Raw genomic sequence first — 16,710 nt, 5'->3', positions numbered from 1 at the left:
GGCATTAAAAAAAAAAGACGAGGGCGCCTGGGTGGCTCAGTCATTAAGCGTCTGCCTTCGGCTCAGGTCATGATCCCAGGGTCCTGGGATCGAGCCCCACATCAGGCTCCCCGCACCGCGGGGAAGCCTGCTTCTCCCTCTCCCACTCCCCGTGCTTGTGTTCCTGCTCTCGCTATGTCTCTCTCTGTCAAATAAATAAATAAAATCTTAAAAAAAAAAAAAAAAAAAAAAGACGACAACGACACCGAGAAGCTGGAAGTTAAGAAATAAAGACGTGAAAGTAGTGGTCCTTCTCAAGAAACTGATGTATGGGGAAGTATATCAATGATTATAGTAGTGTCATCAGAGGTATGCACAGGGGCCCTTCATAATAATAATCGTATTTACCAAATTGTAAGGAATGAAAAGTTAACAAGCCCAACAAAGAGAGAGGTGGAAGAGATGGAAAAGGTATTCCACCCAGAAGGCACACATGCAGTCAGAGAGATAAACACCAAGACATATTTAATCATGTTTCTCTAAGCATGACTGACAGAACACCAGTATCACAATCACCTGTAATGCATGTTATAATTTTTTTACAGCTCTACTTAATCGAATGAATAAAATTTTTTTTAAAGATTGGGCGCAGAAATCTACAATTTAATAAGCACCTTCAATCTTATGTTCACTGAAGTTCAGGAAGCACAGATTAGAAAGAGTTGCTTATATACCTCCACATCAAAAAACCCCAAATAATCCAATTCAGGCAGAGGACCTGAATAAACATTTTCCCAAAGACATACAATACAGATGGCTAACAGACACATGGAAAGATGCTCAACATCACTACTCATGAGGGAAATACACATCAAAACCACAATGAGGTACCACCTTACACCTGTCAGAATGGCTCGAATCAAAAAGACAAGAAATAACAAGTGTTAGTGGGGATGTGGAGAAAAAGGAACACTCGTGTATGTTGGTGGGAACGCAAACCAGGGCAGCCACTATGGAAAATAGTATGGTGGATGCTCAAAAAATTGAAAATAGAATTACCATATGATCTAGTAATTCCACTACTGGATAGCCAAAGAAAATGAACGCACTAATTCAAAAAGATATATGCACTCCCATGTTTATTTACTGCAGCATTATTAATAGCCAACCAATGGAGCCAACCCAAGTGTCCGTCAGCAGATGAATGGATGAAGAGTAACAACATGGATGGACATAGAGGGTATAATGCTAAGTGAAGTAAGTCAAGACAGAGAAAGACAAATACCGTATGATTTCACTCATGTGGAATTTAACAAACAAAACAAATGAACAAAGAAAAAAGAAAAACAAAAACAAATTCTTAAATACAAAGAATAAACTGGTAGTTGCCAGAGGGGAGGTGGATGGGTGAAATAGATAAAGGAGATTAAGACTACACTATTGTGATGAGCACTGAGTAATGTACAGAATTGCTAAATCATTATATTGTACACCTGAAACTAATAAAACACTGGAGTTTATTTTTTTTATTTTTATTTTATTTTTATTTTATTTTTTTAAAGATTTTATTTATTTATTCATAAGAGACAGAGAGAGAGAGAGGCAGGCTCCCCGCTGAGCAGGGAGCCCGATGCGGGCCTGAGCCGAAGGCAGACGCTCAACCATCTGAGCCACCCAGGCACCCAACACTGGAGTTTTTTAAAGATTATTTATTTATTTGTGTGTTTGAGAGAAAAAGGGAGAGAGACAGACCACGAGCGGGGGGCGGGGGCAGAGACAAGCAGACTCCCTGCTGAGCAAGGCCGGGGGGGGGGGGGGGGGGGGCGGGGGGGGCCGGGGAAGAGAGAAAATAACTCCTAAAATTCAGAGCAGATAGAGTTAAAGGTATGGAGAAGAGGCCAGAGATGAGGGCAGGTAAGTCAACCAACTACAAGTTCAAAAAGTACCCTGGGTATCTAGCTAAGGAATATGATCTTTATTCTGAAAAACTGTACAGAGCCACTAATGGTTTGTTTCTCCACCAAGGAAGGTAACAATGTGATCAGAGTAGCAGCATTTCATAATAAAGCTGAGGGCTTCAAATGCAAGGTTGAGTAATCTGTATATAATCCTCTCAGATTCAGTAGGTTCAGAAAAAGCCCTGATCCTAAGCAGAGCACGTAAAAAGTGCTACCTCTCCAAGACTCCTTCCCCAACCCCACTTAAAAATAAGTTACCTTTGCTGTTTTTTTTTTTTTAAAGATTTTATTTATTTATTTGACAGAGAGAGACACAGTGAGAGAGGGAACACAGCAGGGGGAGTGGGAGAGGGAGAAGCAGGGGGAGAGGGAGAAGCAGGCTTCCCGCTGAGCAGAGAGCCCGATGCAGGGCTCGATCCCAGGACCCCAGGATCATGACCTGAGCCGAAAGCAGACGCTTAATGACTGAGCTACCCAGGCACCCCTACCTTTGCTGTTCTTTGCTTCACTGAAAAACTTAGTACCCTGTCTAGTTTCAAAGTAATCTTCATGAGCAAATGGTGCCCACAGTCCAAATCCGTAACTTTTTTATTTAAGAAAGGGATAATAAAATGTGCAACTCGCTATTACAACTAATAATTTCTGCTAATGAGTTCCTTCAATTCTTAAGTATGGGACCAACCCACCTTGGTGATTTACCTACATTAATTTTTTATTACGTACAGAACACTGGGCACATTAACCACTGTGAGAGTCATGTGGTATTTAGTTACTTTCAATGACAATGTAGAAATAAAAGACTTTCAAATATTTTATTACTAAAAGATAACTCTTAGTACAATTACATTATCAACGAGAAGTTCCCATTAATTCTCTAGCAGCCTTCCTTATGTTTTTAAAACCTTACCAAACTTGGTATTTTTTGCCAAATATGCCTTAAATAAGCTGTGATTCCTCAGAAATTGGAGTTTTATGATTTCCTTCTTCCTCAACAAAAATTTAATTTCTTCCCTGTATAAACCTTCAAAGTATAGTTTGATTTTAATGAGTTTATATCAGTGTTTGAGGTAAAACCTCTCATTTTCCTTTTAATGTTAAAATATTCAATTAACACACACCTGGGTATCAGTAATGGCACATGGATAGATTGACTCCCTAATTGCTACAGTAATAGGTATAAAAGATCTCCAAGAGTTCTCATATGCTCCTTCAGATCTGTGATCAAAGCTTGTCAATTTCTTTTATCCTTGTTATAACCTATTATTTTTTAAAGATACATGAAAATTACACACATTACAATAACATACCAAGAAACTTTTTAAAATGGAGAGGTTTGGCGTGACAACTGTCCTCAGTTTATTTCATGTGGCATTTTACTTCATTTAACTCATCTATTAATAAAACCCACTTCTGACCAAGTGGCCAAGCAACCCTGGGTCAAACCTAACTTTACTTTTTATTGATTATGTGACCCTAGTGAAGTTTGTTAATCTCCTTTAGCTGCATTTCTTTTGCAAAATGGGACTAATATTTGCTTTTTGGCTGGAATGATTAGGAGATATTGTAATACACTGTGTTACAGACAGTTGCATGAATGTACTGAGCTTTGTATTCAGTATCACAAGGGAAAAAAATCAGAAAAATTGTTTAAGTATGAAATAAATGAGGAATTCAACATCATTCTAAAAACAGTTCTAAACAATGCTAGCATAGTACTGTAAAACAGGCTTTTAAATATTAAAATAAAACCACATTTAAGTGAAAGCACTTCCAAATTAGGATAAGCAAATCAACACTTACTTTAAGAGCAACAGAAAGTATTAGTTTCCTGATAGTGGATTATATGTAAAGAAATCGTAAGTGAAAATGTTAAGCGTCAGTGAAAATGAACAAGTAAAATGCTACTAAAAACATTTCATTAGACACAAAACACTTTAGCATCTTCAATTACACAAATTCAGACTAAAAGCACCCAAACACTTCAACAAGTAATGAACTCTGTCAGCAGGTGGCCCTAGTGACATTGAAATAACTTAATATCCAATGCTATAGCAAAATACAGATAAACATGTCCTGAATCTCAAAAATTTTAAGTCAAAAAGAATCCCATTAATACCTCAATCCAAGCCCTCTTTTTCAAATTAAAATAACCAAAGTCTACAATAATTAGGTGTCATGTTTAAAGGCTCACTAGGATGTTAGTAGTGGCAGAACAAAACTGAAAACCTAGATACCTCCTTTTAGCACTGTTAACAAATGAGCACTTACTATGTTGCCAGGTATAGCACAAGGAGCCCTCCTCCAAAATAATTCATCTCTAACTTATACAGGTCACATTTAGTAATCTGTCCACCTCATCTAAAAGTACACACAATTATATAAAAGCTTATTTTAATGATTTCTAATGGTACCAAGATAGTTATAGTAATATCAAAAGGAATACAATGTTAGCAATCTTATTCCCAGTCGCTGACAGAGAAAAGCAGTCTGGCTTTTCTTTTTTAAAAAGGCTAGGAAAGAAGAAATTTAACAGTCCTCATTTATACATCTTCCCACTTTCCAGCTCCAGAAGGGTTTCCCATCTTTTTATTTAACCAATTTAGGAATTCAGATAGTTGGAATACCAGAGGTAGAAGAGGTAAAAAGAAACAGAGGAGGTAAGTTCTATCTATTAGGATAAAAAACATACAATTCTAATAAATAGCTGAATTCTGGCTCAACTTTCTGTCTAATGATAATGGAGTCTAGGTTTTCTTTTACATCCCTTATCCTTGAGCCAAGACCTGAGAATACCTTTGTTATACGCAGTCATTTATTACACTGAATTTACTACTGCTAGAACTGGAGCTACTATATACATGAACCACATGTCAAAACAGTTATACAAATCATTCTTTGTAGTATTAGTGAAGGAGCTATAGTATAGAAAAAGGCCTAAAATGAACACATTAGTAAGTTCTGCCTCTGCCACTTTTCTGCACTGTGACTTCAGTTTCCTTACCTATAAATTAAGAATAACAGTATCTACCTCATAGCTATATCTTTATCTTTCTTATTCAGAAAGAAAGATTCTTAGATCTCACTTTTACAACTTTTATAACTAGCCTATAGCCTAGGCTTTACCGTTTTCTTCTTCTCTGAGGTTCCACCACTTTGTTATCTAGAGTTTCTTTATCCAATATAGTAGCCACTAGACATATTGAGCACTTGAAATGTGGCTAGTTTGAATTAAGAGGTGCTGAAAGTATAAAATACACACCAGAGTTTAAATATTTTTAGGGTGGAGAAAAAGACATGAAATATCTCATTCATATTTTTATACTGATTATATGTTAAAATGATAATACTCTGGACATACTCAGTTAAATAAAATACATAACTAATTTCACTTTTTAAAACCTTTTTAATATAGACACTAGAAAATTTAAAAGCACACGTGACTCTGTGTACTTCTTATTGGACAGCTCTGATCTAGAGTTCTGAATTCCCAACTGCTTATACTTTCCTTAAGAGTAGGGGTAAAATTTATACTTTACCTTTGCAACCTGAGCCTCTAGTAAAACACTTTCCACACAGTTAATGCTTATAAGTGATGATCGAAAATGTGCTTTCTCTTGGATTACTATTCTTATCCTATGATATTATGCTAGAAGCAAGAAATCTACTTCTAGTATTAGCCTACACTTATAGACATATAGTTAATAAAAAAATTTTACGGATGGAACTTCCTGATAAGAAAGGCAATCTCCTGATTATTCCAGTCATGGTCATTTCACTAATCAAGTTTTTAAAAACTGTATTTACACTTAGCTCAATTTTCCCTTTAAAGATATTATTATCTTTCCATTTTTACTGTACCCAGGATCATGTGAGGCACTAGTGAGAAAATCAGTTAGTCATTATGTTAACCTGTACGTTGTGACGGGTATTTTCCAAATCTAAGGACAAACACAATGCAGGTAAAAACTTATTGCTAAGATCTAAGTCGTTAACAAGCAATTTTTAAGGTATCTTAAGAGTCTCTCCCCTGTAGCATTTAGCTTCAATTCCAATTCTACTCATCAAGATCTAGGTACTGGTTTTTATCAGTGCTATGTATAGTAAAAAGTAATTTTTAAATAAAACATCTTCAATTACATTTGACTGTGGAATGTTTATAACTCCTTTAAAAAAATACTTAGGCTAATGAAACAAAATTTTTTTTTTTAATTTTATTCTTCTTATTAAAGTAGCTAGACCAACAGTCTATCAATCTTCACTGGTCAGTTATTAATAAAATATTTTAAAATTATTCTTTTTAGTTCAAACATTTAGGGAGCGAGCCAACTCTTGGCAAGGTAATAGGAAACAGAAAGAAGTAAAATACAAGATCCCTAACTGAAGGAAAGGCAAAACAAACCTAAGGTTTTTTGAAACTTAGTGATGAGAAGAGCACAAATATGTAATAAAGAAGAAGCTGGACTTGGTGAGAATAATGAATTTTATTTTAGAGACACAATAATTCAACAGCAAATATTACCAAGTATGGAAATAATGGACTAGAGCTTAGCAAACCCCCATTCTTCACAGATCCTAAACTAGACATTCAGCTTCAATTTCCTGTCTATAAAATGCTACAGATAGACTAGATGAACAAGTAATCCAATAAATTCTCTTTTATAGGCCTTAGAAGGTAGTGTAAATATGGTCTAGTGTACTAACACTCAATAAACAATCACTGAGTATCTCCTGAATTTTAAAATAGTTTATTAGTGATAGACTGTATTGTATTTTCGCAGTACAATCTTTTTTTTAAAAACTTATGTATAATTATTATTATATAGCCACATGAATACAATAAAATGTAATTCTCTTAAAAACATTTTAGTTTGAAATAATTATGTAGCTTCACAGGAAGGTAAACAAAGAAATAGAGAGGGAATTCCCATGTACCCTTCCCCCCAGCATCCTGCATCTTACACAACTTTTGATTATGTATTTGAAATAAAAAGTATCATATTAATTACATCAAAATTTCTTATAAAAACAACTCTAAAAGCTTCATTTCTGTGGGAAGCAGGGAAAATATTATTTAAGGGTCTTTTTAAGCTTCCAGGTTTTAAATTAAAAAAGGGAATTTAAAACCTTGAAAATTAAACCACAAAATTTCTGATGCTTGTCCCATAATAAATACTGGCACCAGCTACACTTTCTGTGTCCACTGAGTGGGGGAGGCTATGCCCAAGCGACATATACCTGTATGTGGAATAGAAAAAAAAAAAATTTTCCTAAAACAGAAAGACAGTCATTCTGTAATTACTTACAAATTGATCATTTTCCCATAATAAAAATGGCCATATCTGTACCCAAAAAGATTTGGCTCCATAATATAAATCATCCTGTAAGTACTCTAATAAATACATTTAATAAAAAAAAATAGGAAGCTATCCCCTACACTGCCCTCTTTCACTAAATTATTCATTCCCTTTTAACTGTATAATAATGTCTTCCAGTCTGTCTGTGAATTACTTTCAAGTGCAAATACTACACATGCCAACGAAGCACAGATGTATCTCATACCATATACTAGACAAATTCCTATCCAGTATATAAATTTCAGAAATTACATCTTGTATTAATTGCTTAAAAGACTTTAAAAAAAAAAAGAACTGTAAAGGTGATTCTATTTAGGAAGCAAAAAATCTTTACTAATAAATGCCTGTAACTATTATCAGATACGGATTTGCATCCACCAGATACTTCATATTAAGAAAAACCAGTACTTTAGACTCAGAAGCCTTTGTCTCCCAAGCACTGCTTCCAGGATCTTTCCTTGCAGCAGTATCCCTATTTGGGCAGAATAATGGCAAACAACTGTCACAGTGCCTTGTTAGGAATCTATTATTTTACGACAAAAATAATTTATACATAGTGCAAAAAACATAATGGCTTTTAAAAACTGTATTACAACAATCATATAGTTAAATAGACTGTATAATATATTACTGAAACATTAGAGAGCATCTCTGGGTTTTTCCCAATGGCACAAACAGAAGTGGTGAAACACATAAGACCACTTGAAATGACAGCAAAAGGAGAATAAACAGCATTTTTATCCTCTCCATATATCAGTTTTAGAGGCCCTAAAATAAATAAATTTCCTTTTTCAAACTTAAATTCTATCAAGATCAGCTTTCTGGTCAATTAGAGTCCTGTTAGACACAATGTATCTATTTATTGAAAAAGAGAACAAATATATGCATCTTTCTATCCTTCAAACACTGCTACTTGAATCTCTTGCCAAAAACAATTAATCCTCACAGCCAATAACCTAGTGTTAAAGTGGCTGGTCATTCAAAAACAAAATATAATGAAATCTATATGCACAACTGCCTAGACCAAATAGTCTAAAGGCAAGGTAAGAACCTTTCATTGAATCCATCAGAAACAGCTCTCATAAAAGCAAAGGTTATCAAAATAATCATCCGGCAGAAAATAATCCCTTTCTCTTATTTAAAAATGGCCTGAATTTTTTCAACTCAACTTAAAAAAAAAAAGGCATATTCCATGTTTAAATGGATCTTACAATATTTTTAAATATTCAAATTTAAAACCAAATTACTTTTCCAATATAAACATGACAAATCTTACAATTTAAAAAAACAGTAATCTATTACCTTGAACCCACAACCCTGAGACCAAGACCTGAGCTGAGATCAGGAGCTGGATGCCAAAATGACTGAGCCACCCAGGCGCCCCTATTATCTTGATTCTTGAGGTTGACAATAAGCAGATGGAAAAGACAAAAAGAATTAGAAAAAGATACAGCATTTTGGCTCAAGAGCTGTTTTAAAAAGTAACTTAAGGTAATTTTTGCCTTTAACCTTCTGATATTTTGTTTTCAACAAGAATCTAAAATGAGAAAAAATATAAATGCAAACCAAGCACTGCTTGGTTGTGCTAAAATAATTGTATAATTAATATTTTGCTTTTCCTATCCAAAATACTTTTAATTTAAATACTTACTCTGAGCCTGCAGCCATTTCCAAGTATGATGTTTCCGCTGTATCAACCCCCAAAGGGATCACTATGCTCATGACGTTCGCCTCTGGTAAATTCGATTACTATGGAGTCCTATGCATTGGTATCCAAAACACTGGGGCATGCCAGCCACAGTGCTCATTGCAAACATCTAAGTGCATCCACAAACCCTGTTTAAAAGAAAAGGGAACAAAAAGTTAAAAATCATCTTCATTCCTAACACAGTCATACTATAACAACAGTAAGTAAAATAGCCATATAAACTGGAATTTGCTCAGGGAGGGATTCTCTATTTCATTTAGGTTCTTTTTGAATTAAGCTATGGGACTGTGATTGAAAGAAGTTTCTGAATCAAAATCTCCCTTTGGGAATGAATTTAAAATACCAAAAGAAAGATTAACTAAGGTGCACTGCTTAGTGAGGAACCAACAAATATTACTCATTTTGAAAAACAAAATGGAATTTCTTACAGTACTAGTATCTAAAATAAGTCTTCTTGGTTCAGAAAGTGATCTAAACTAACAAATATAGACTTGGACTATGGACTAAGCATCATATTAAGCTTTTAGATGGATGATCTATTTAATCCTTATAGCTCTGAGACAGGGATCTTTCACCATTGAGGATCACAAAAGCAAGAAAGATTAAATAACTCAACCAAGGCTGTTCAGTTCAAGAAATAAAACCAGGATTTGACCAATTCCACTCTATTGCTTATATATGTATAAAAGGAAAGCTATTTTATTTGTAATAAAATCCACTGCTTTAAAGTGGTTGTCAAAAAAATTAAATAAATAAAGTGGTTGTCATTTTCCATACTACATAAACACAGGTCTACTGAGGGAGTTCTTGATTTCTTCAGTTAGTATCAACTCCCTAGAACTAATTCCCCGATACAGGCAATTAGTAAAGAAAACTAATACACTTCAACAATTTTTTAAACAAATTTATCAAGTAACAAAATATATTCAGCTTCAACACCAATGCTTCTAATCTAATTCACTGTATAACACTTGCATATGGTACTCCTTGTGAAATACCTACTCAAAATCTTTTCAGTAATAAAATAGTACAACTTAGGAACAAAACAGAGAGATAATCCTATAAACAGGAAAAGAGCAACAGTCAAAATTGTTTTTTGCCATCTTATATCTGAACTACTGAAGAGCAAGATTTCTTCAAATAGCAATTCTTGTATTTATTTTTAATTTTTACAAGTAACCTCGGGAATACCTAATTCAGGTTAATTCCTATTTCACAGATAATGCAGATTGTGAGCTCATACCTTATCGGAGCAAATACCAAAATAGGGAAATAAAGTGGTAACAGTGGTTTGAATTCTCCAAGAAAACTAGCCTCTATTTTTAAACCATGTGTAACTGGGGGAGACCTACTATATTATAAGATATTTTAATAAAAATATATGGTAATAGGCTTTTGCACCTAAAAGTTAAAAACGGAAGCACTAGACCTATCTCTAATGCTCACCAGATGTGTGAGCTAGTCAAGTTATTTAACCTAAGCCTCAGGTTCCTTGTTTATAAAATAGGAATTTATCCTCATAGGGTTTCTGTGAAGAAAATAAAATAATGAATGTAAAGCATTTTTGTACACAGCACTGCACATATTTAGCAATCAATATGTAGCAGTCACACAAGAAGAGTTGCTCTTCTTTCATGGAAAAGCTCTCTAGACTTCATTTAAAGTGAATCTTCCAATAGTTTTTGAAACTAAAGTAGTAACAGTTTTCAACTTGCCATGTTTTTACAGTTTGTTCCATCAAATTAAAGTCATCCTCTAAAAATAATTAAGCAGAGTGAGAAAAAGGAAAAGCTGCCCTACCTTTTTTCTGCACCCCTGACCATATTAGAGTTACTTCATGAAAGCCATATTTATTAACCCACATAAAGCTATAAAATTTCTAATTAACAAAAGGCAAACAATACAAAACTGAAAGTTTGTTCTATTCAAATGGTACATTATTGTGTATTTCTTTAAAATGCTGAAGACATGGACCTAACAACAGTAACAATTACAACTTAAAAAAAAAAAAATCTCATCCTTATTGGTAGAATCTACTTGGTAGAAGTTTTCTTCAGCTCAGCTTATCTTTACATTAGACTCATAAGAAGTCTTACATTTCAGGTGTATGTTGTTAAATATTTAGTAGTACCATTTTTTTTTTGTTTGTTTTAACCAGAGGCAAAAACTAGAAAGCAGAAATCAAATTGTTATGTATTCTTTTAGGTAACTGAGTAGTATTTCCAACCTAAAAGAATCTACTTGAGTATGTATTCAATAGTGTGCTCCATTTTTATAAAATATACAATCCTCAATAAACACTACATTTGAACTATTTTTAAATAGCAGTGAAGAGCTTGCCATGAGCCTATTTCAGACAATAGCTTGTGTCTGATTACTGCCTGTCTCTCAAACCCTGCACAGTACCTGGAGCGAAACAGGCACTCTCTAAGGGATAGGTGAATGAATTAGCGCACCTAAGATGAAACTGCAGCCCTGGCCTCATTAGCCAAATGAGCTGTCAACCTCTACAATTAAGTGCTATAACAGCAACTACATGACACCTTCTCCACAACTGCATCACTCTAAAAACAGACACTCATCCCCAGGACAGACACATCATCGCATCTGAAACAGAACCACAAACTGAATTTGATTCAACAGGGAAGATCTCAGTAATTAATTGACAAAAGATCAGAAGGCAACAGGTCCTATCTATTGAGACCATAAAATGGCAAATATTTCACTATATTCATTAATACCAAAAACTCTAGAGCCAGAAAACTCACACTGTTTAAAAATGTAGTTGAGGGGCGCCTGGGTGGCTCAGTTGGTTAAGCGACTGCCTTCGGCTCAGGTCATGATCCTGGAGTCCCAGGATCGAGTCCCGCTTCGGGCTCCCTGCTCGGCAGGGAGTCTGCTTCTCCCTCTGACCCTCCCCCCTCTCATGTACTCGCTCGCTCTCTCATTCTCTCTCAAATAAATAAATAAAATCTTTAAAAAAAAAATAAAAAAAATAAAAATGTAGTTGATACTTAAAATCATAAATTCATTAGGGGCAAATCGTGTCTTTAAAAATAAGAAGAAAGGGAAAGTCAATGTAGTAAGCAGAAAAGGTGTGAGCTTATAAACAGGCACAACTAGAGGAAATTCAACAATTCAACACAATCCAAACAATTACCACAAAGCTTTCCCATCTTATATGCAAATCAAGAAACTGGTTTTCCAACTGTCAAGTAAAATATATACAAAATACATTGAGAATAAATGGCAGCCATTAAAGAAATAATATAAAAGGAAATACCATGAGATGTCTGGTAAATCTGAGGTCCAAGAAAGAATAAATGTCTTCACAAAACCTGCTATCCAGAATAGACCTAGAAACCAAGTGAACACAGGAGTATTGAGCTGTTTTTAAATGGCATAGAATTATAGGTACTTCTGTCTAATATGGCACCTAAAACCAAAGGGACTCACACAAAGAAGCTAATTCTTAAAAAAATAAATTTATTCTTTACTTCTTTATACAAATGAATGTAAACACAGTAAAGGCAACAATTAAAGCTAAATACCAAATCAAACTGAAGAGAAACTGGAAAAATACAATATTAAATACAGATTTAGCCAAGCAAAGGCAACAATACCAAAACCAAAACAAAACCCTAAAGTAGGAAAAACAAGATAAAAAAACTAGGAAAAGCAATTATAAAACAATCAGACAAACTAGAAGGCTGAGGCTGCTTTTTAAGACCATGTTCAGAAAACAAAAAAATACCACTGAAAAGATGAATATTGTACCCAAAAAGCAGAAGGATGAAAATATGAGGAAATTTTTTTTCTAAAATTTTAAATAAAAGTGCCCAATCTAACAATCTCTTCGAAGAGTCATGTATTATTATCTTTCTGTCCTTCCTAAGGACTTTATGCAGAGCTCAAAAAATACTAAAATTAAATCAGTGTTTATGTTTTGGAATTGTATCACTAATAAGCTGGTGAATTTTTGACTAAATTACTATTGAAAATGAAATAAAGAAACTTGAAAGAAATTGTGAGGGACCACATACATAAGATTTCCTTATAAATTAAAATTAAACTGCCCTCACTATGAATTTAAGATTTTTTTTCTCTGTAGCAGTTAACTAATACATAATAATAATAAAAAATACTGGTTGATCAAGATCTATTACCAAGTTATTACCTATGAAACTTTGGACAAGTCATTTCACTACTCTGGGCTTGAACTATAAATGGAGGTAGGTTAGGTTGATGATCTTACAGTTTAAGCCGTATAATCACAAGTATATTAACAGATTACTCCCGATTATCGAAACAGTATGATTCCAAAAAAGCAACACAAAATAACTTTGACAACAGAAAATCCATTTCTCCAACTGGGTTAATATTACCATCAGACAGTGCTCTACAAGCACTTACCTGATACTCAAATCTCACCGAAAGTTCTAATAGCAATAACAAATAATGAGGCTCACAAGCCTATGATAATGCCTATGTGAGGATGTAATGCAGCCTCACAAGCCTATGATGTAGGTACATTTATTATCTCCATTTTACAGGCAAGGTAGAGATTAAACTTGTCTAAAGTTCTATACTAATAAGTAGCAGAATCAAGATTGGAATGCTAGCAGTCCGATTCCAGAACCTACACATTAGTTTGCCTGAAATTAAAATTTGCTAGATGACTGGTGTTTACAGTTAAGAGGAAAAAATTGACAAATGCTTCTCTCAGAAAGAGGAGAAATTAAATAAATACATAAGTGTCGCACTCCAGGACATCTGGACTGCATTTATTCTAGCACACTGAAAGAACAGTAATGAAACCCACCCTGCTCCTCCCCCAAACCTGATCTATTTAATGATGCGTTCCACAACAATGCATTAAAACACTACAGAAGTGGAGACGCATGGGCTCAAAGTCTAAAATTCAGATTTAAAATATTTCGGAGATGGTGCAAAGGACATCATCAAAGGATATTCAAATTCTCTATTTGCAGGAACAAACATGTGCTTCAAATCCGAGATTACTAATTTGTTCAAGTATAATTCAATTTCTTATACAAAACTATTTGTTAAGCAAAGACCACCTATCTAACCAGTTAAATTTTAACTTGAATCCCCTTTAACACCCACTTGGGGGTGCCTGGGTGGCTCAGTCGTTAAGCGTCTGCCTTCGGCTCAGGTCATGATCCCGGGGTCCTGGGATCGAGCCCCGCATCGGGCTCCCTGCTCAGCAGGAAGCCTGCTTCTCCCTCTCCCACTCCCCTTGCTTGTGTTCCCTCTCTCGCTGTGTCTCTGTCAAATAAATAAAATCTTAAAAAAAAAAACAAAAAACACACACCCACTTGGTTCCTAGAAACAATTTCACCAACCTACATTATAATACTTTTGTAGCAAATAAAATCTGTATTCTTGTGTCAGGGTTAATGTTGGTGGACCTACTTGAAAAATGGAAACCTATATATAAAATTCAATGTTCAGAGTGTATTTTCTGGTTCTGTAAAAGTCTCACAATGTTTCATTGTATCATATTGAGTACAATTCCGTCACTACTAAACTCAATGTCAAAGTAGCAATGCTTCAGCTTTCACATTCTGCCACTTACTAATAATAGTTACTTACTCTCTTAAGCCTTAGCTCCTCATCTGTAAATAGGAATAATCATAGAACACATTTCTGAATTGTTTCAAAGACGGTGTGTGGCACTCAGTTATGGTGTGTGGCACTCAGTGGATCAGATAAAATTTCTGGGAATTAAATATTTAGTAAAAGTCCTTAAGAATGAGTACTAGAGAACAATTCTCAACTATTATATTTGTAAAAGTCAAGTAAACTACTAAGAATTTCTGACCAGGGTGCCTGGCTGGCTCAGTAAGAAGAGCATGTGATCCTTGATCTCAGGATCGTGGGTTTGAGCCCCACGTTGGGTGTAAGAGATTACTAACAAAATAAACAAACTTTAAAAAAAGGTATTAAAGTCCTAAGAAGAACAACCTTTAAAAAAAAAAATACATGAGGACAAAGAGTGAGCCATAATGTAAATTACACACTTTGGTTGATAATGATGTTTCAATGCTGGTTCATCGAATGTAACAAATATACCATAATAATGAAGAACACTGACGATGAGGAAGGTTGTACTTGGGGTCGGGAGGAGGCATGTGGGAAATCTATACTTTCCTCTCAGTTTTGAAGTGAACCTAAACTTGCTCTAAAAGATGAAGTACATTAATTTTTAAAAATACATGTATGAATACAATATAGTGAACTATCTGTCTGGCATTATATAATGGGGGACCATTCTTTCTTCTAGGGTTTTTGGAAAACTTCTAAATACCAGTTCTGCAACCAGCTGAAGTATGGGTACCTTCCTCCGTCCCCACCCCAAAACACCTACAAGTTAAAATAATTTCCATACTATCAGTTTTTTTAATGCACCACGCTACTATTTTTGAGTAGTATTTGTCATCTCCCAAAGTGCTGGAGATCACTAAGCCAGAGTTGTAAAATGTGGCCTTTTAAAGTAGCAATTCAGGGGCACCTGGGTGGTCAGTCAGTTAAGTGTCTGCCTTTGGCTCAGGTCATGAGCCCAGGGTCCTTGGATTGAGCCCTGCATCAGGCTCCTTGCTCAGCAGGGAGTCTACTTCTCCCTCTCCCTGCTCATGCTCTCTTTCAAATACATAAATAAAATCTTAAAATAAAATAAAATAGCAATTCAGAGAGAGTTGATAGAGTTGATAGGTTAGACTGGAGTCCCTGAGTATAAACATACAATTTGTTTCCTATACACACAAAACTGCTCTTAGAATGAGTTTAGGCTTGGGCGCCTGGGTGGCTCAGTTGGTTAAGCGACTGCCTTCGGCTCAGGTCATGATCCTGGAGTCCCTGGATCGAGTCCTGCATCGGGCTCCCTGCTCAGCAGGGAGTCTGCTTCTCCCTCTGACCCTCCCCTCTCTCATGTGCTCTCTCTCATTCTCTCTCTCTCAAATAAATAAATAAAATCTTAAAAAAAAAAAAAAAAGAATGAGTTTAGGCTTTACTCATACCTGAGAATATAACTAACAAAAGCTATTTCCTGCTAAAACAGTTATCTACTGCCACTTTCTACTTGCCATATGGCCCACAAATACATTCCTTAGAATTTACTGCTCACATGGGGCGCCTGGGTGGCTCAGTCGGTTAAGCGACTGCCTTCGGCTCAGGTCATGATCCTGGAGTCCCGGGATCGAGTCCCGCATCGGACTCCCTGCTCAGCGAGGAGCCTGCTTCTCCCTCTGACCCTCCCCCCTTTCATGCTCTCTGTCTCCCATTCTCTCTCTCAGATAAATAAATAAAAAATCTTAAAAAAAAAAAAAAGAATTTACTGCTCACAGTACAAGCACAGAAGAAAAAAAATCTTCAAACTTAAGAATAATCACATCTTCCCAAATTCCTTAAAAGCTTACTTTTACGTACAAAAGCAGTAATACCATATACCTCAATGTAAAGCATCACATATGTGAAGCATCATACCTGTAATGCATAATACCACATACTTCATGGATACAACTTCCTTTTGTTAAAAAAAAAAAAAAAAAGCTATCTACATTAGTAATTTTTAAACTGTGCTCCCAGTAGTCCTCATGGAGTTGGTGATTGAGATATTAGGAGAAAACAGAATCAGGGAAGTTAACAAAAGAAAATGAGAAACATGTTCTGCAGATTTAAAAGGAAATGT

At 35.1% G+C, this 16,710-nt stretch overlaps 1 protein-coding gene and 1 long non-coding RNA gene across 5 annotated transcripts in view; both read right to left on the bottom strand.

The window, feature by feature from the left end:
• KMT2E (lysine methyltransferase 2E (inactive)) overlaps positions 1–16,710 on the bottom strand; it is a 92,008-nt gene that overhangs the window by 57,844 nt on the left and 17,454 nt on the right. For 3 of the 4 annotated variants that reach the window (XM_045864856.3, XM_064575398.1, XM_064575397.1), the window contains exons 2-3: positions 12,283–12,355; positions 8,943–9,127 (exon numbers count right to left, since the gene is read on the bottom strand). In XM_045864856.3, the coding sequence (XP_045720812.1) occupies positions 8,943–9,013 (71 nt within the window). In that variant the 5' untranslated portion in view covers positions 9,014–9,127; positions 12,283–12,355. The remainder of the gene's footprint in view (positions 1–8,942; positions 9,128–12,282; positions 12,356–16,710) is intronic. The other variant, XM_045864855.3, reaches the window with a different exon arrangement.
• On the bottom strand, positions 4,449–8,936 carry LOC135362125 (uncharacterized). Its single transcript, XR_010406585.1, has 2 exons — positions 8,594–8,936; positions 4,449–7,172 (listed from the first exon to the last, which is right to left on the bottom strand). It is a non-coding gene; the product is annotated as an uncharacterized LOC135362125 (long non-coding RNA).

This window comes from Mirounga angustirostris, unplaced genomic scaffold (genome assembly GCF_029215605.1).
Source record: "Mirounga angustirostris isolate CCGP_5_RB_7025 unplaced genomic scaffold, mMirAng1.0.hap1 SCAF_12, whole genome shotgun sequence".
Classification (NCBI taxonomy): Eukaryota; Metazoa; Chordata; class Mammalia; order Carnivora; family Phocidae; genus Mirounga; species Mirounga angustirostris.
This window is presented reverse-complemented; position numbering and strand designations above follow the sequence as displayed.